Source organism: Ursus maritimus, unplaced genomic scaffold (assembly GCF_017311325.1).
Source record: "Ursus maritimus isolate PB19 unplaced genomic scaffold, ASM1731132v1 scaffold_18, whole genome shotgun sequence".
Classification (NCBI taxonomy): domain Eukaryota; kingdom Metazoa; phylum Chordata; class Mammalia; order Carnivora; family Ursidae; genus Ursus; species Ursus maritimus.
The window spans coordinates 39886451-39905316 of NW_024424230.1; the positions used below are offsets into that span (position 1 = coordinate 39886451).

The 18866-nt window shown below is 38.9% G+C and overlaps 1 protein-coding gene across 2 annotated transcripts in view; it reads left to right on the forward strand.

Moving 5' to 3' along the window:
- DSC3 (desmocollin 3) overlaps positions 1 to 14985 on the forward strand; it is a 47856-nt gene extending 32871 nt beyond the window's left edge. Inside the window, exons 13-16 of one of the 2 annotated variants that reach the window (XM_040632618.1) lie at positions 1332 to 1556; positions 3670 to 3788; positions 8615 to 8872; positions 10806 to 14985. In XM_040632618.1, coding sequence (XP_040488552.1) covers positions 1332 to 1556; positions 3670 to 3788; positions 8615 to 8872; positions 10806 to 11003 — 800 coding nt within the window. In that variant the 3' untranslated portion in view covers positions 11004 to 14985. Of the gene's footprint in view, positions 1 to 1331; positions 1557 to 3669; positions 3789 to 8614; positions 8873 to 10680; positions 10724 to 10805 lie in introns of those variants that run through there. The other variant, XM_040632619.1, reaches the window with a different exon arrangement.
- The last annotated feature ends 3881 nt before the right edge of the window (positions 14986 to 18866 follow it).

Below are 18866 nucleotides of genomic sequence, written 5' to 3' on the forward strand. Positions count from 1 at the left end.
ACGTAACCCAGTGCTTCGTGATACTAACTGCTTAATAAGTGCTTATTTAATCAATAATTGGTTAATAAATATGCATAAAGAAGGAAAATGCTAGGGAAAACCAGTGTTGTTAGAGTTTAGGTTTTAGCAGGCATGCTGAGAGATTGGGTGGGAGGACGGACGGGATCTGGTGGTGAAGGGCTTATGTACCAGGCTGAGGAGACTGACTTTTGTACAGTAGGGACAGCGAGGTGCACTAGGACTGTGCCGGGAAGGAATGCTATGCCCAGATTTATGTCTTAACAAGGTGACATTGGTGGCAGGACAGTTTGAAGAGGGCAGAGTTGAGTGGCAAGGACATCACAGGCTGCTGCATTACTGTGAATAAACGAGATGCGACTACAGCTGAGCTTGTGGTCTTGAGGGAGGAGAGGAATTTGAGGTATTTTAGCCACAGTATGATCTGGGAGGGTTCCACCTGAACCTTAGTAGTAATTCACGTTCCTCTGGGGAGCTTTACATTTGAGGTGAAGCCAAAAATCTTTGAAATTCTTATCAGCTATAACAGTGCTTTAAGAAGGGCTTAGAAGTTACAGATGATTTCCACCATGTGCATTGTGCCGCTGTGTCATTTCACTTACTGCAAAATTCGGAAGGTTGTAATTGGCATGGAAAGTGTAGTAGAGCTTTTGGTCAGTTGATAATGAAGTCAGTAAAATAGGTATCAAGGCTATTGGGGAAATATCATAGTTGATAAAAACATATTGTTATGATACTGATACATCTGTTTTTATGTAAGCCTTGTACCTAGCCTGGGTGACATTAATTAGCTTTCTGGTATTGAGATCACTTCTAGAGGGAAGGCATAATAACAAAGAGTCTAGTGTACTTCGAAAAATTACCTTATATGTAAAGATAATGGATGGGTAAATGGTAAGGAAATGGACAAGAGAATGTCAACTAAGACATACTTTGTGTATAATGATTGTTAATATTTTATGAGTACCATAAACTGGTACTATTAAAAAATGCTTGAAGTGCATGTCAGGGGCCAATCTACCATCATTGGTTTGTAGATAAGGGAAAGATAGGGAATATTAAATATTACTGAAATGCTGCTGGATCACTCCAATGTCAAATTACGTCTTACAGACTCTCTTGTAAAAAGTTACAGTGAACATACGTAGTAATATTAGTGCGGAGAAAGGTCGAAGGTAGTTCTCCATCTTAACTCATTTTCATGTGGCAGATGGTTCCTTGAGAATAATATGTCTAGAAACAAGTGTGGCAAAACAAACGCTAAGGGAGAAATACATGTCCACTAAAGATAAAATTCTTTCGTTTTCTTTCAGATACAGCTGCCCGTCTTTCATATCAGAAAAATGCTGAATTTCAGGAATATAGTGTTCCTATTACTGTAAAAGATAGAGAAGGTCAATCTACCACAAAAACCCTGAGAGTTAATCTGTGTGATTGTACGCATCCAAGTCAATGTCCGGCAGCTCGAAGGAGTGCAGGAGTGGTACTCGGAAAGTGGGCGATCCTGGCGATCCTGCTGGGGATAGCACTACTATTTTGTAAGTCCTTTTACGTACTTAAAGTTAAAATGTATCATAAATATCTAAGTGCAGGAAAGGGTCTTTAAAGAGTAATCTTGTCCAACTATCCATCAGGGGTGGGCAATTTACAAATTGCTTTTTTGTTATTATCTGCGTTCGGATGGAATATTTTCAAGGAGAGGAAGCAAGATCCTATTTGAGATACGATTTCATACTTGAATAGAGCTGTTTAAAATGCCTTAGACGGTACCAAATCTGTCAACATAAAGTTTTCATTTCTTGGTCCTGGTACTACCCCGTTTAGGGCTAAATAAACCAGTCTGAAACTTCTGCCAAATCCAAGTCCACGACAAGCCACGGTGATCTCTTCTCATCATTTAGCCACGGCCTTATGGGAATGACTTGGATCACAGCAATATCTCTTCTTGGGTGTATCTTGCTAGTTTTGATTTTTTTTAACCTCCTCCTTGCCAGTTGCATAGTTCGCAATGGCATCCTATTTTTCGCTCTATTTCCATCCACGCCTCCAGTCTGGATTAGCTGTTGTTCTTTGTTCTGTGATACGACGAGAGGTTAAGAGCAAGACTCTGGAACTAAACTATCTGGGTTTGTAATCGGGCTCAGTCACTTGCAAGCCATGTGGCCTGGGGCGAGCTACGTAACTGTGCTTCAGTGTCCTCATCTGTAAAAGGGGATAATTGGAGTAGCTGCTTTATGGGGCAGCACTGAGCATTAACTGAGTTAATGCATGTGAAGAGCTTAAAATAGTACAGTTTGCAATATTTTTCAGCAACTCCACAAAATAAATATCTGTTGAAGACCTGCGATATGCCAGAAACTGTCTAGGTGCTTGGGAGACATCAGTGAACAAAACAGATAAAACCAAACAGAAACACTGTGCCTTGTGACATTAAACTAATAAAGGAAATGCTGTGGAGGAAAAAATAGAGCAAAATAATTAGGAGCTGTAGTCCTGTGGAGCGTGTGTGGGTGATCGTGGGGGATTAGGAAGAGTGACTGCAGCTTTCAAGTGGATGGTTTGGTCGGGGCTAACTGACAAGGTTATCCTTGATGATTTCGGGGAAAGGTAAAAGAGTCAGCCAAGTACAGTACCTGGGGGAAAGGTTTTCAGTCAGAGGGGAAAGTCAGCTCAAAGGCCCTTAGGGTGACATGGTACCTGGAGAAGTCAAGGTATGGCAGGGACACCAGCGTGGCTGGAGTGGAGTGCATCCAGAGAGCGGGGTTGGACGTGGAACCAGAAAGTAACAAGGGGCTGCGCAGAGTATGGGCGTTGGTAGGCTTTTTCTATAAAGGGCTAGATAGTATATATTTTACATTTTGCAGGCCATGTGGTTTCACTTAGAATCAACGAAATCTACCCTTCTAGGAGGAAAGCTGCCATAGAAAATATTTTAGTGATGGGCATGGCTGGGTTCCGGAAGAACTTTATTTATGTACACTAAGATTTGAATTTCATATAATTTTCACATGTAATGAACTTCCGTTCTTTTAATTTTTAAAAACCATTTAAAAACCACAGCCCATGGGCCATACAAAAACATATGGTGGGCCGGATTAGGGGCTGTGGCCACCCTAGATAGAGGGGCTTGTAGAACACCGTAAGAATGTTGTTATGATTACTGTTAATTTTATTATCACATATTTCAACCTCCCACAGGTATGACGTAGAATGAAAATTCTGAACAGACAAAATACAGAGTAGTTTTAATTAAGATATTTGGAGATAAATCTGTTCTGGGGAGAAAAGTCTATCGTGTTTTTATATAGGCAAACCATTCTTTTGGGAATCAGTAAATCTCTTTAAAGTCTGTCTTACATAAGTGTCATTGAATTTTTTGAAAATTTATTATTTAACTCACAATTGTAAATACTTTAACATTATGGATAGAATTCAAACTCTTGAAAAGAGCTATAATCAAAATATACATACAATTAATTCAGATTTTCAAGTCTAAGCTAAATCATGGCCTGTTAATTTAGAAAAGCCAAGGTAATTCACGGGGCCATGCTCAGTGGCTTTGTTTTCCTCCTGCGTACCAGAAGTAATAAGAAAAATAAAAGATGAATATTTTATTCTATGTATGTTAAACTTTTTCTTTTTTTAATGCAGCTATATTGCTAACTTTGGTATGTGGCGTTGTTGGTGCCAAAAAAAGAGGTTTTCCTGAAGATTTAGCACAGCAAAATTTGATTATATCAAACACAGAAGCACCTGGAGATGATAAGGTGGTAAGTAATTTTTTAAAATGAGTATTTTTCTTTGAGTATCTTTCATAATTTCTTTTACTGATTGTCATGAAATTATTTTGTAATGTAAGAGTTAATATTTATATTTTTAGTTTGGTCAGCTTTTGCAGGCGTAAGTATTTTATCTGTCAATATTCAAATATTTATGTAGGTGGCATTTATTAAACTTCTTAAATCAGATGTGTTTTAATTATCATTCTTCCACTCTCTAATGTTATGATTTGAAATTTGCTCTTTGATGGTGTGAAATTATTATAATAACAGTCTTTCAGCTGCTCTCTACCATGTACATTTCCAGATACTATTTGTTTATCTGACTCTTTGGCCATTTATAATAGGAAAAAAAAACTTACTAAAAGTTTTTAAGATAAACTAAGAAAATATCAAAGAGATACATATTTTTTAAAAAAGTGTGTGGAGGAGGGTAGATTACTTGGAAGATTATTGCCACACTCTCTCTTGAGATCGGCGAGGACAAGGCTTCTTGTTTGGGGGGATGTCTATTTATTTTTAATTATTCTTTTAAAAGATTTTTAAAAATTTATTTGACAGAGACAGTGAGAGAGGGAACACAGGCAGGGGGCAGTGGGAGAGGGAGAAGCAGACTTCCTGCTGAGCAGGGAGCCTGATGCGGGGCTCGATCCCAGGACCCTGGGATCATGACCTGAGCCGAAGGCAGCCACTTGACCGACTGAGCCACCCAGGCACCCCGGGGGGGATGTGTATTTAAAAAGTTCTTACAAGGCATGTTCTTCCCTCAAAAAGATTTCGAAGTATTTATGAGAAACTGAATCTACTTTTATGGGAAAAATAAGTAGGAACATGCCAGTAAACCATAGCACCAATATGATAGAGCACTGTTGTTGTTCAGAGATACTTGAGATACGTAAGTGCATTCTGTTGTCTGGATCAACCGAAAGGCTTAGTGAAAGAGGTACAGATTCCTTTGTAACTTAAGGAATAGGAAGGGTTTGAAAGTGGAGAGAGTGAATAGTGAAAGAGCTGGAAAACAGCCTTAAGAATAAAAAAGGAGATGAACAAGTTTAGGGATTACTCAACAAATAGTGAAGAAATTGATTTGAAATGGAAGAAGTGATGGTTTGCAATGGAAGCTTGACGCAAGTTAGGCTTTTGGGGGGAGAGGTTCTAAGAGGAGTAGGACACGGGGCTGTCGTATGCCACACTAAGGATTTGGGGTTTATTCTCTTGGTAAGGAAGAGCCGGTGAAGGCTTTTCTGCACAGAAGGTCATAATGGGTACAGCGTGATGCTGAGTGAGCAGGGTGATCCGTGAGACAAGGAAGACGTTAGGGACGGGGAAGGTAGAGGATTAGAATCTTTGAGTAGTTGAAGCAGTGGATAGCTCTGCTAGGATGGGTAATGGTCATTGGAAACAGGGACAATAAATATTTTAAAAGTGTAAATGATAAGATTGTTAGTTTTTGAGTAACAATATAAAAAGTGGAGTCAAAGTGACAGAGGCCATAACCAAGGACAATGACTTTATAACAAGCCTTTTCTATATCTTGGTGTGAAGGCATCTATCTTACTGACTTTCTCTCTTAAGCCACCTCCCACCATCATGGAAAATCACAGCCCACCTGTGCTTGACATGCCTACATGTGGAACCCCGTAATTATTTCTCCATTCAGAAAATACATGTAGTCCCTTAATCATCCTTGACTCAGTAAGCTCTTATTTTATGTTCGAGAAGGGAATGATTGAGATGTTCATAATATTTGTTCTTTGCCGTTTGATGCTAGAGCTGGTAGCATTAAGTGGCCGCTTTGCCACATGTACTCACACCCGTCTTTATCTGTTCTCTGTTAGGAATACTTCTCAAAAGGACTCAATTACCAACTTATACCAAAACATAATTTTAGGTGTATTTTTACAAAGTGTAACAAAATTTCTTAGTGAACGTGTAAGCTTATTTTAGTACAGTGAGTACAGGTGATGACTTTAGTTCTGGAGCTAAGTTTAAGCAAAGACATCCAGGTGGGGTTAGGAGCTGGTTGAAAAGTCAGGACTGGAGAAGTTAAATCTGGAAATCACGGACATGGAAAAGGAGTCGTTGACACCCTGTGAGAATAAACTCTAGGCAATGCACATGGAGATGGTCAGGAAGGAACAGAGAATAGAAAAAATGTGAAACAGGGCACTGTGGGCTCGACCTTGGTTTTAGTTTAGTTTCAGTTCTCCTGGGATGAGCTTGCATGATCTCTGAACATGTATTTATAATGACAAAAATTGAATCATTAAGGAGATTTGATAATGAGGATTTTTTTTTTTTGAAATAGAATTTCACTGTAGCAGCAGCCTAAGCAAAAAATATAGGGTAGCAGTGCCACCAAATGGCTACTTCTCAGTTCTCTTTTCTCGTATACTTTTCTAAGGCGATGAGATAGCATGTATCACACTTATAGATACATTCCAGATTCTGAAATATCTGAAACTCGAAATCATCCCAACTTGAAAATCTTCCAGTTTAGTTAGAGACTCTGCATATTAAATAGAAGAAAAGCAAATTGGTAAGAAGATGGCACAGTGGAGCCTGATTTTAATGGAGGTCTTGTCCGAAAGTAAGAGTTCATAATTAGAACTGACACGCTTGAGGTTACCGCTGTAACTAAACTTCTCACCGGCGGCCCAGAGTTCCACGCGAGGTTCCCGCATGAAGTCAGTGTCCAGTCAAGTTGTTTTTATCTTCAAACATTCCCTTCACGCTGTTCTCCTCTAGTTCCCTCCTTATCTCTTTTTCTTTGAAACGGAGCTTTTTGGAAGATTTATACTCTATTTCTCCATGATATTACTTCCTGTTCATTCAGCACCTCTTGGAAATGCTTTTGACAAAGATCACCAATGGCCACTTTTTTTGATTGAATCTAATAGGTGGATTACTTTATTCAAACCAGTTCTTTTTTATTATTAGTAACATATAATGTATTATTTGTTTCAGGGGTACAGGTGTGTGATTCATTATTCTTACACAATACACAGCACTCACCACAACCCTAGTAGTCTCCCTAATGTCCATCACCCAGCCACCCCATCCCTCCGACCCCCCTCTGCTCCAGCAACCCTCAGTTTGTTTCCTGAGATTAAGAGTCTCTTATGCTTTGTCTCCCTCTCTGGTTTCGTCTTGTTTCATTTTTCCTCTCTTCCCCTATGATCCTCTGCCTTATTTCTCAAATTCTACATTTCAGTGTGATCATATGATAATTGTCTTTCTCTCATTGACTTATTTCGCTTAGCATAATACCCTCTAGTTCCATCCACGTCGGTGCAAATGGCAAGATTTCATTTTTTTTGATGGCGGCATAATTTTCCATTGTATATATGTACCACGTCTTCTTTATCCATTCCTCTGTCTATGCACATCTGGGTTCTTTCCATAGTTTGGCTATTGTGGACATTGTTGCTACAAACATTGGAAAAGTTGAAAATAGAGCTACCCTACGGCCCAGCAATTGCACTACTGGGTATTTACCCCAAAGATACAAATGTAGTGGTCCGAAGGGGCACTTAAAGTTCTTAAACTCTTTGATGTTTTCTCCTTACCATAGTTCTCTACGTGGCTTCAGAGTTGTGCTCCTTGGATTCCTCTATTCTCCAATAGCTGTTTCAGATCAGTTCTGTCCTCTAATTCCCTTATCCACCCCTTAAAACATGTTTTTTCTTGTGGTTCTATTCTTAGCCTTGTTTTCATTCAGTCTGCCATTTTCTCTCGATGTTATACTTTATTCCCGTGGCTTCCACTGTCTCCTATATGGTGATGACTTCTGGAATTATAGCTCCAGCTCGGCTCCCCCACTGGAACTCCAGACCCACCTATGCATATACTCATTTTGGACAGCCATAGGTTTTTCAGATTTACCATGTTCACAATTGAACTGTTCGCCCTCCTCTCACTCACAAGTGTGTCCTTGATCCCTACTTCAGTGAAATATACCATCTACCTAGTTGCACAAGCAGAGCACATAGGAATAATTCCTGCCTCTTCCCTTTGCGGTTTCATCCATCTGACCACCAGTAAACTTCGTATGGAGTCCAATCACTTTAACTCATCGTCGTTGCTTCTCCTTTGGCTTAGGTCCTTATCGTGTTTCACCTAGAATGATTCAGTGACCTCTCCGATATCCATGACACACGTCTTCTTCTTACATGTCTTTTACATTATTGGCTAGAATGATTTTTAAAAATATGTCCCTTCTCATGTTAAAACCCTTCTTTGAATCCCCATCGTCTTCTTGATAGTCTTACTTTTTTAGCATGGCAGATGGATCTTAATGTTCTCTGGCCTTCTGTAACCTCTCCGCTTCCTCTCTGGGACCCTATATGGTAGGCATTCTCAGCAGGCTGAAAGTGGAGGGCCCTCAAAGTACCCTGTTGCCTTTGCGTGTAGGGCTTCCTGCAGGTAGTGCTTTCTTCTTCCCATTTCTCAAGTACGAGTCCCTCAGTGCAGTGTTGCAGTGTTTTCTAGTCTACTCCACTTACTACCTCCGGGCTTGGATTTTAATGCTCTTCCTCTGTGTTTCTATAGAATTCTGTCTTCACCTATGTATACATCCTTAGGGTAATTATCTCTTTTTCTGCCTCACTGGAATAAGAGCTTCTTGGAGCCCCTGAGGGATCATGTCCCTCTTTGCATCCCTACACTGGGCACAGAATTAGAAAATACAAAGGTCTGCTAATGAATGGATGAATCAATAAAAGGTTAAATAAACATTCTGTCTCCTCGTCTTCTTATGACTTTACTTGGAATCCATTTCTTCTCAATACAAATGGACCTATTTTATTTTATTTCAGTGTTCTGGCAATGGGTTTATGACCCAGACAGTCAACACCTCTGGCCAAGGCTTTTGTGGTACCATGGGATCAGGAGCGAAAAATGGAGGGCAGGAGACCATTGAAATGGTGAAAGGTGGACACCAGACCCTGGAATCGTGCCGGGGGGCCGGGCACCATCACACCCTGGATTCCTGCAGGGGAGGACACGTGGATGTGGACAACTGCAGATACACTTACTCCGAGTGGCATAGTTTCACTCAGCCCCGTCTTGGTGAAGTGAGTTTCCCCAAGTGTTTTGCCTCTGCAATTTAATGTCCAAGTGTAGAACAATAGGAAGTTGAAATTAACATAGAGTTGCAGAAGCTACTTTTTCCATATTTTTCAATGTACTCTTTCTCTTTCACTCTCTGGTCATTCCCTGCACTTCCCCCACCCTTGGCCTTTGATGTTGTTACATTATTTAACATAAAAGAGATTTTATTCCATCTGTCATATTTCTTTCAATTTCTAAAATCTCATGAGAGTTGGAAGATTTTAATATCCCTATTAAAGTTACATGCCATTTTTAGATGTTTATCTCATGAACTATTTTTATATAGAAGAATGTGAAAAAAAATCTCATTCCCTACAATCACAAAACTCCCCCAATCAAATCTGCATTTCTCTCTGAAAACAAAGCATCTGTACACAATTCTAGGGTGAACATTAAATAATATGAGCTATTGGAACTCTACTTAATGTAAAAAGCACTGTTCAAATATAAGGTGTTTCTATTCGGGAAAGCAAGGATATCAAAGTAAAGAGGGATTAAATCATGGATTTTCAGTCCTGGCAACACATCAGAATCCCCTGGGGAGCTTTTAAATGATACTAATGCCTGTGTTCCACCTTGAAGGATTTGGATAAAATTGGTTTGACTTATTGTTATTATTTTTTTAAAGCTCCTCAAGTGATTCACATGTGCCATCTGGGTAGAGAAGCGCGGGATTAAATATTCTATCTGGCACTAGGTTTTGTGTTCCTCGGAGGGTACCCGTACTATGGTCACCCCCACAGTGGACCAGAAGCCCTTAATCCTTTAATGGACTGCAAATAGGCATCGCTCTGCAACACGGCTGTAGCTGATCACATGTCCCTAGCGGTTTTTTTCCCATCAAGGTCAAGTGTTCATCTTTGTTCTGTTTCTAGATAGTCAGTATGCATGTAAGATCAGGTTGGGGAGGAGTGGAGCTTAAGAGGCGATCTTAGGGGTGTTCTTTAATGAGCGCATCAGGTGATGGGATATGAGGCTGAAATGGTCGTGAAGAAAGGCATTTGGTACCATAAGGCAAAGAAATAAGCTGTGGGTTAGAGAGGGAGCGGGCACCCTGGTGAGGAAGGGGGAGGCCCGGGAGTTTGACAGGTTGGCAGCCTGGCTGGTAACAGACAGTGAGGCTGGATGTGGCTGAAGCCTTGGCTGCTCCATTCCAAAGGCCCGGTTTTTGCAATGTGGGTGATGTTGAATATTTTTAATTTCACTAAAATGTTTTGTGCATCTCTTTATTTTGTCACATTTTGGCTATCTTGGAGACTTAATTCCGAAGCCAATGTGGTACTTCTTGCCTTCTTTACAACTGCACATAATAGTGGTTTTAGTTCACGTTTATTGAATATTTACTATGTGCTGGGCAAAATAAGAGCATTTTTGGTTCATTATTATTTCATCATTATCGTGAGATAGTCACTGTGTATATTCCCATTTTAGACATAAGGAGAGTTAGAAGTGAGACTGGAAGATGTTTAGTAACCTGCCCAAAGTCAAATACATAGTTGGTAAAGCCAGAGCTATGACTCAAAACCAGGACTGTTGGAATATCCAGTGTCAAACTCTTAACCGCCATGCATACTGTCACCATTTTGTGGACTAGCCTGACCTCTAGATATAAAATTTAGGGCTAAGCATTTAATGATAATTTAAATGTACTTAAGTATAACATTTGTATATATGTAATTTTTTATTCGTATGGATTACTAGAAATGTAAAATATACTGACTTTGCGGTACGGTTATGATATCGACCAATCATGTGCATTTTTTGTGTGTAGGACTCCATTAGAGGACACACTGGTTAAAAATTAAACATAAAAGGTAAATAAAAAAATAAATTTTATGTTCATATGTTTAAGAGTGTTTAAAACAATAATACGATCCTTTTTTTTTTGTTTTACAGAAATTGCATCTGTGTAACCAGAATGAAGACCACATGCCATCTCAAGATTACGTCCTTACATACAACTATGAAGGAAGAGGCTCTCCAGCTGGTTCTGTAGGTTGCTGCAGTGAAAAACAGGAAGAAGATGGTCTTGACTTTTTAAATAATTTGGGAGCCAAATTTACTGCATTAGCAGAGACATGCACGAAGAGATAAAGTTAAAGTGCTACAATCAGACATGTGTTTGCCAGATATTCTGGAGGTTTCCAAAAGGGATATTGTAAAGTTCAAATTCAATTTCTAATACATATATGGATATATTAGAATTTCAATTTCTAATATATATAAAGATATATAGATATATAGATATATTTCAAATATATATATACATTAGAAAAAATACATAATTTTTCTAAATTTTGAATTGTACTATTTACCAATTTGTATTTTATAGCAATTTGTTGCTTATGTTTTCTAAAGAATTTGAAATTTTAAAATGTATTTTGTTCTTTACTGCCAAGTAAACAGACAGCTAGAAAATCTCATGCTGTATCATTGGAATTAAGGTCTATAAAGGACCCGCTATTCTTTATAGATGTTTTACTAGTAAATGTGTTGAGTTAATATTAGTCCAATGATAGCTAAGCTGTGCTCGATTGAATATAGAATAGCTCTCTGGGCTAGAAATTCTGTTCTTGTTCCAGATTTAGATTTAAGTGGAATAGGATTATACCAAACATTGTGTTAAATTATATTGCATTTTTTTTTAGCTCTTTAAAAATCAGTACCACTGAGTTGGTTGCTCCAAAGACTACTAGAATTTCATTTTCCTTCTGATTAGCATTTAGATCATGAAGGGCATTTCCATCTACTCGATTGCCCTAATAAGGTCTTAAAAAATACATAGCTATGGTGTTAAACTACACCAGGAAAGTGTAGACCAAAAAATTGTGTTGTTTTTATGCTTTCGAATGTGTGCTTTATGGTTTGCAAAAGGATTATTATGAGGAATATATCTAAGTTTCCTTATTCTCAAGAAACAGAACTATATTCACTACACAGAGAATTATTGTTGGTATTTTAATGAAAAATACCAAAGATCTATTGAGATTGTAATCACAAGTCTTGACATCTTTTTCCCTGAGATTCAGGACTACTATTGATAACGCAGTAATGAAAATTAAGCTGAGAAAAAGTTGCTTTTCTTTTTTTTAATATTATTCTTGCATATTTTTACTTGCAGGTTTCACACATATGGCTTTTTGTTTTCTCTCAATAGTAGTTATTTGCAATTAGAATATGTTATCCTTAGATGGATTGTGTCGTGCCATATATTCTGAAGAAACAGACACCGTCATAGTTATGAGTAGCAATGAGGGATGAGTGTGCATTTCCACTCACTACCATTTTCATGTAAATTACTCCTTATTAAGGCAGATAAATATTTTAAAATGCTGTAAAGAATCAAAAGAACCCCTTGGTGCAATTTAATATCTTGCAAAGTGTTGCTTAAAATTGAGTGCTTCTCAAATTTGTTCTGTGATAGGCACCTGGAAGAACTTGCAAAATCCCCCAAAGCAGTGGTGTTTAAACTTAAAATAACACCTAATCTGATAAATCTAGTATCGCATTATTGTATACTCACTTCAAGTGTTAGTTTAAAAAATAGACAAGAAATATTAGGTATCACCAATTGAAGGGAATTTTGGAAGAGAAACAAGACTAAATTAACTTAAAAATTTTGCAGCTTTTGGGACTTACCCAAAGAATTGGGACTCTCACCCCCTGCCCCCCAAATTCTTTATTTGACTTTGAGGCAGAATTTGTGAGCTAGCCCACGTAGTGGCAATGTTCAGTATAAACATAGGCTTAACTGACTTTCTTTTTTCTTTTTCTGTATATGTATATATATAGAGAGAGAGAGAAAGAAAGAGATACAGTAGTGTCCCCCGCTTTTCAAAAGTTTGTGTTAGTATCTGTTTTTGCTAACCTAAAGATACCTGAAGAAGACTTTTGCTTATGTGAAAAAAGGCAAAAAGCAAAACCAGCATTTAGCTCTGTCTTGCAGTGAGCCTTACAGAGGCAGGATGCTCCCGGAGCAGAAAGCACGGCCCCACCAGCCTCCTATCCCGGGAACTGTCCTCTGGTTCTCCGCATCCAGCTGCCAGGGCTTTAAATGGTGTCTGTGAGCATCTGTGCTTTATCTCCATTTATTTTGTGCATCCTTTAGTAAGATATGTCCTAAGGCTACCAGGAAAACCAAAGAGAGGTTAATTTTTGGGTCTGGAGACACTCAAAAATTTTCCATATAAATGAATGGTAATTGCTTCTTTGCTTTATGCCATTTCTGTTTATGACAGTTTTCATAGGAATGCTATGAGGCTAAACACACACACACACACACACACACACACACACATTATATAAATATATACTTCTATAAAACTATTAGTCAATGCCACATTTAAAATAAAATGAAAACCAAAGGGGAAGATGATAATAAAAGGCTGGGTGTGTCCTACCATAGAAATCCAAGGTTTTAAAAAGAGAGAGCCTCTTATATGTAGGTCTTCTGTGCTGCAGAGCTGAGCATATCAGGAAATAGTTGATGTACATTTGTGTAATTTCTTTAAAATTGTATACAGCTAACGAAACGTCTCTGGTTTCAGTGGAAAGGAGAGAGGAAACGAAGTGGAACAGTAGCTTTGCTTTGCAGTTTTGTTCTGCACACACAAATTAGAAGCAAACTGGCAAAGGCTGTTAGAGCTAGGGCTGCCCGAATCCCAGTGGCAAGGATCCAGAGATGAAATGCTTTTCTTGGAGCTAATACTGAAAGCCTTTTTAAACCCAATTCTGGTAAAAGGATTCTATCACCATTTTCTTTTTCTCTCCTGTCTACCGACATTTTAAAAATTTAGAGCCAAATAACCATATTCTGTTGGCCAGATTTCAGGGGATAAAGAGAGCCGAGGTGGGAGCACAATCTTACTGAAGGGACTGAGTGGGGCATGACCATCTTAAGGCTCATCACCATTTGCTAGGTTCTGATTTGAGCCTGGAAATGATAAAATACCACTTCCCTACTCACTGCCCTGGTTTAAACTGACATTGGTATGATTCAAAGAAATCGAGCTCTCTCATCAGTCCTCTTTCTTTAATCTCCCTCCCAATATTTTCGATAACACTTAGGTGGCAAATGCTCCAGGCTGTCAATCACCCTTCAGTATGAACCAATTTTTATGCAATTGCTTTCTTACAAGGCTTTTTCAAGTAACAGAAGAAGCAGATTTTGAATACAGGAAAGAAAAAGATCCAGTAGTCATTTGGGAACACAGGGGACTTCGGGTGAGTACAGGCCCAAGTAGGGTATTTGGACAGTCAGCAACATGAAAACCCAGGCCTTCAAGGGCAAGGAGAGAAGCCAACAAAGGGACAGGAGTGGTAATAAAGACAATATTGTTTACTACGTAAATTTTCCTAGGCCAGGCCCTCCCTTTGCCTTTTCTCAGGCCAGTGGCAGCTCCCATTTGATTTTGGCGAAATATCACGAACCCTTTCTTCATGCCTCACCTTATTTGGAGTCTGGAATCAAGGGGAGTGCTGACTGCATGATGCCGTTGCAGGCGTTTGCACGACAGGCCCGAACCGTCTGTGCAGAACAAACAAGGAAATCATGGGGACTACTTTCTTCCTTATGTAGTCCTCTGGGCGCTGAGATAGAAGGCCTTCAGTTAAGTGTGTGTCTCCATTGCTTGCTTGATGCCACATTTCCCGTTTTCTGATTTTCCCCTGAAATCTAGATTTTTCAGACTTAGGCTTTTCAAAGGGTACTTTTCCTTTTTAAAGTCTTCTTACGTTTAATGTAAACATTTATAACGTGGTATTCTTCTTTCCTTATATGTGTAAGGGGAAAATTATGCTATTTCAGTGTGAAAATAGCTTTCATTTTTTTTCCGGTGAATATTCTTGAATTTTTAATGTAAATGTACAGATTGTTTTTTTCATATTTTTATAAGGAACCAGCGAACTGTCTAAAATGCAGTGAGGTTTTGTTTGCAGCATTTTTAATAGAACTTTAAGTCTCCCATTAAAAGAAGTTACTTTGCTTTTAAAGAAACATGGCTGGTTAAAATAAGCAAAAATTGGATGTGTAAAGTAATAGTTGAGATATAGGATGTAATAAAACTTGTTAACTCGGTATCTTGTCTTTGCTCTATTTAGAGAGTAAATGATTCCAAGATGATCATGTTGTAAAATTGTGCTTAAGACTGGTGTGAAAATAGACGCTCAATAATGTCTTCATTTTATTCCTGGGGACTGTTTTAGAGAATGGGTCATTACCAGGTTGTCAACATCATTTATATATTAAACCATTTGGGGGGAGATCACTGTTTGGGGCACAGCCTTACAGATGATATCAACCTATATATCTCTATCTGATTGTTATTGGGTAAAGAAGTATTGGAAGGTAGTTATAATTGTAGAGCGTTCGAGAAATAAAATGCCGGTATAGCATTCTTACCTGGAGCAGTGTAGTCAAGGGGAGACGTTACGGGTTAAAAAAAAAAAAACACAAAAAACAAGAGATATTCCAATCTTTGTTCTATCACTTACAGAATATATGACCTTCAAACTTTGTTCACAACCAAATTATGGTGCTGTGTATTTCACAGTGAATCTTTTCCCTGGGTGTGCGTGTGCTTTCCCACAAAGGTAGGGCTGACCATTTCAAAAATGTATGAGTTGTATCAAAAGTTTTAAATTGTGGTGTAACTTGAACAATATTTTCAATTTCAGGAACTTTTATTGTCACTATTATTTTTATGTCTAAATATTTGTCTTTAAAAATGTTCATTGAATTTTTTTTCTGATATCAAAACATTCGGTAAATTCCAAGCATCCAGAAGAATTGACTTGGTTAAATATTGGCTCATAGCGGTTGAGAAGGGACACGTCTAGTCCAGAGTCAGACTCTTTGCGTGTGTATCCTGGCTCTGCCACTCCTATCCGTGTGACTTTAGAAAGGCTACTTACTCCCTTTCTTAGTCTGAGTTTTCTGATCTTTAAAAGCAAGATAGCAATACCAACCGCAGGACTAAATGAGTTACTATATTTATAGCACGTAGAACACTGCCTGTAAAAGTGAAAGATACATAGGGGTCAGGTATATAGGCAATAACATGTAGCCGAATATACTACAATACCTGATCTCTTTTTAGGGAAGAGTTTATGCTTATATATATAAAAAAGATCTGAACAGATTCTTTCTAGACAATGGAATTATGGTGGATTTGTATTTTGTGTTCATTTTTTACAATGAACATTGGTAACATTTAAAAAAAAATTTTAAAGGGTTAATCCCAGCTCTAGACAGCTTATTTTTGGCTCTTGTATTAGTCAGGATTAGGGTTGGCTGTGTGGACAGAAAACAAAATGGCAGTGACTTAAATAGGATCCAGATTCAGTTTGTAGGTCTGGCTATTCTGATGGCTTGTTTTGATTCCATCGGTTTAAAAACTTTTGTTTTCCCTTTACTATTTTTTTTCCTTTAATTATTGTAAAATTCACATAACATTAAATTCACCTACTTATGCCATTTTTTAAAAAGATTTTTATTTATTTATTTGACAGAGAGACAGCCAGCAAGAGAGGGAACACAAGCAGGGGGAGTGGGAGAGGAAGAAGCAGGGTTCCCAGAAGAGCAGGGAGCCCGATGTGGGACTCTATCCCAGGACCCTGGGATCACACCCTGAGCCGGAGGCAGACGCTTAAAGACTGAGCCACCCGGGCGCCCCTACTTAAGCCATTTTAATGATTTGATTTTTAAGTGATCTCTACACCCAACATGGGTCTCGAATATACAACCCTGAGATCAAGAGTCACGTACTGCACCGACCCAGCCAGCCAGGTGCTCTCTTTGAGCCATTTTAAAGCGTACAATTCAGTGACATTCGTTCAGAATGTTGTGCAACCAGAAAATTTTCATCCTTCAGTTTCCAAAAAGAAAACGCTTTAAGCCGCCACTCCCATTTCCCCATTCCCTCAGCTCCTGGCAACCACTAATCAGCCAGCAGAAGAATGGTGGTTGCCGGGGGTGAGTAGGGTGGGGAGGAACCAGGGGGTTGCTGTTCCCCACAGATAGAGTTTGTCTTGCAAGATGAAAATGCAACATTGTGCTTAGAGTTACCAATACTAAATTGTGCACGTAAACCTTTGTTGAGCGTAGGTCTCGGGTTAAGTGTGTTTCACCACATTGGAAAACAACAATGATAAAAGAAATGTACTTCCCTTCAAGATAAACGGGTTTTGCAGTGCTCTTTGGGCGAGGTAAGTTCCATGAGCCCTCCAGGTAGGAGAGGCTTGGTGTTCTGCCTGTGCCTCCCAGCTCCCAGTGTCCACGGTTCCTTTTCAACCATCTAGAAGAGAGTGGAGGACACACTGTTCAGTCACACCCGCCTCCCCTGTGCTTGAGCGAAAGCAGGAAGACACTGGGGGCAGCACGAACACGTGGGCTGTGCCCGAGAAGCCCTGTTGTTCCGTTGACTTCAAGAGCAGAAGGCTCTTTGGAAGCCAATTTGAAAAAAGCCAAACATTGGCAGAAACACCTGCAACCTATCTCTTCGATAATGGTTCCCTCTGTCCCGTGTACGATGCACACTGGGCGGTAAATCTGCACCGTGGGTATCATGAGCCGGTGCTTTGCATCTGGGGAAGCTAATAGATGTAATATGATGCCGGAGGAAACCTGAATATTTGTTACTAAGTGCCCACAAAATTTGTATTGATTTCCTCATTTTCTTTTCAAAGTACGTTCAAGGAAATATATGCTATGTGACATTAGTGTATTTACATTTCGTTTCTTAAAACATAGATTTACATTCTAACTTTAATAGACTTACTTCGTGTGTAGAAGTAAATATGAGTCTGGAGTTAAGTTACGTTGCTGGTTATAGAGCTCTGCTGAGACCGGCATCTGGCCCGTAGACTGTGCAAGCTGCTCGGACGGGATGTGGCAGGTTCCAAGCGAAAGGGCAATTTCACAGAAATGCCTAGTTTCAATTTCTAATTGAAAAAAATTTTTTCTTAATATAGATCATTACAGACAAGTTAAAGCAAATATTTAATTATCTAAGGTTACTTGGGGAGAGGCAAGAAAACGGTTCAAGTATCTGAGGCATACGAAAAGGGGGAAAAAAAAGTGATGTGATTTTATTGGAATCAAACCAGGTTAGTCACATTTCTGTTCTGTGATTCTAACTTGGTGACACTGGACGCATCTGACCCACAAGGGCGATGTGTCCCTGAGTGAAACGAATACCCTTTCCAGTCCGATTCTTAAAATGCTGTATTCTTTACTGGGGGGCCCTCACTCCCCCACACCCTCTTGATTCAGAAAAATCAAATAACATTTCAAAGGAATCCTGTTTTATAATGTGTTTACTTAATATCCAGGATCACAAATTCAGATGCAGAAAATGTCAGTATTTTTTCATAATTTGTCTTTGTCTTGACACCTTCATCCACCTCCCATTCAGCGGGGTGGCAGAAATGAAATAAAAATGTAAATTTTATCAGATTAAAATTAGGGTTTTCCCTATTATGTCTGAGCTGAGCTTCAGAGTTTGTGCTACTTACAGAAATCGGGGATCAGAGTGCAGGATCTCTGTGCCTGAGACCTTGAGAACCAGGGTCCCCCCACTTTTTTCGCTGTATTTACTGACTCTTGAAAAACTCGTATGCTCCTCTAGCCCATCTTTCTGACAGGATTTGCTAAGTAATCTAAGAATGTGAATCAATTCAAATTATCGAATCAAATTATTATCTCAGATAGCCAATTAGTCTAATTTCCTATCTCCAATTGAACATCAACACACATACCAAATAGCTAACAATAGAGTAAGACTCTTGATAGACGAGGCTCAGAAAACATAAGAACAACGCTCTAAAGGGGAGAACAACAAAACAAACCAAAACAAAAAAACCCCTACAGGTATACACAAACAAAACAGAACTTTCACATTTGAATGAAATTTCTGTTGTTCTAAATAGGCACGAAAGTTGCTGGGCCTGGCATGGGAA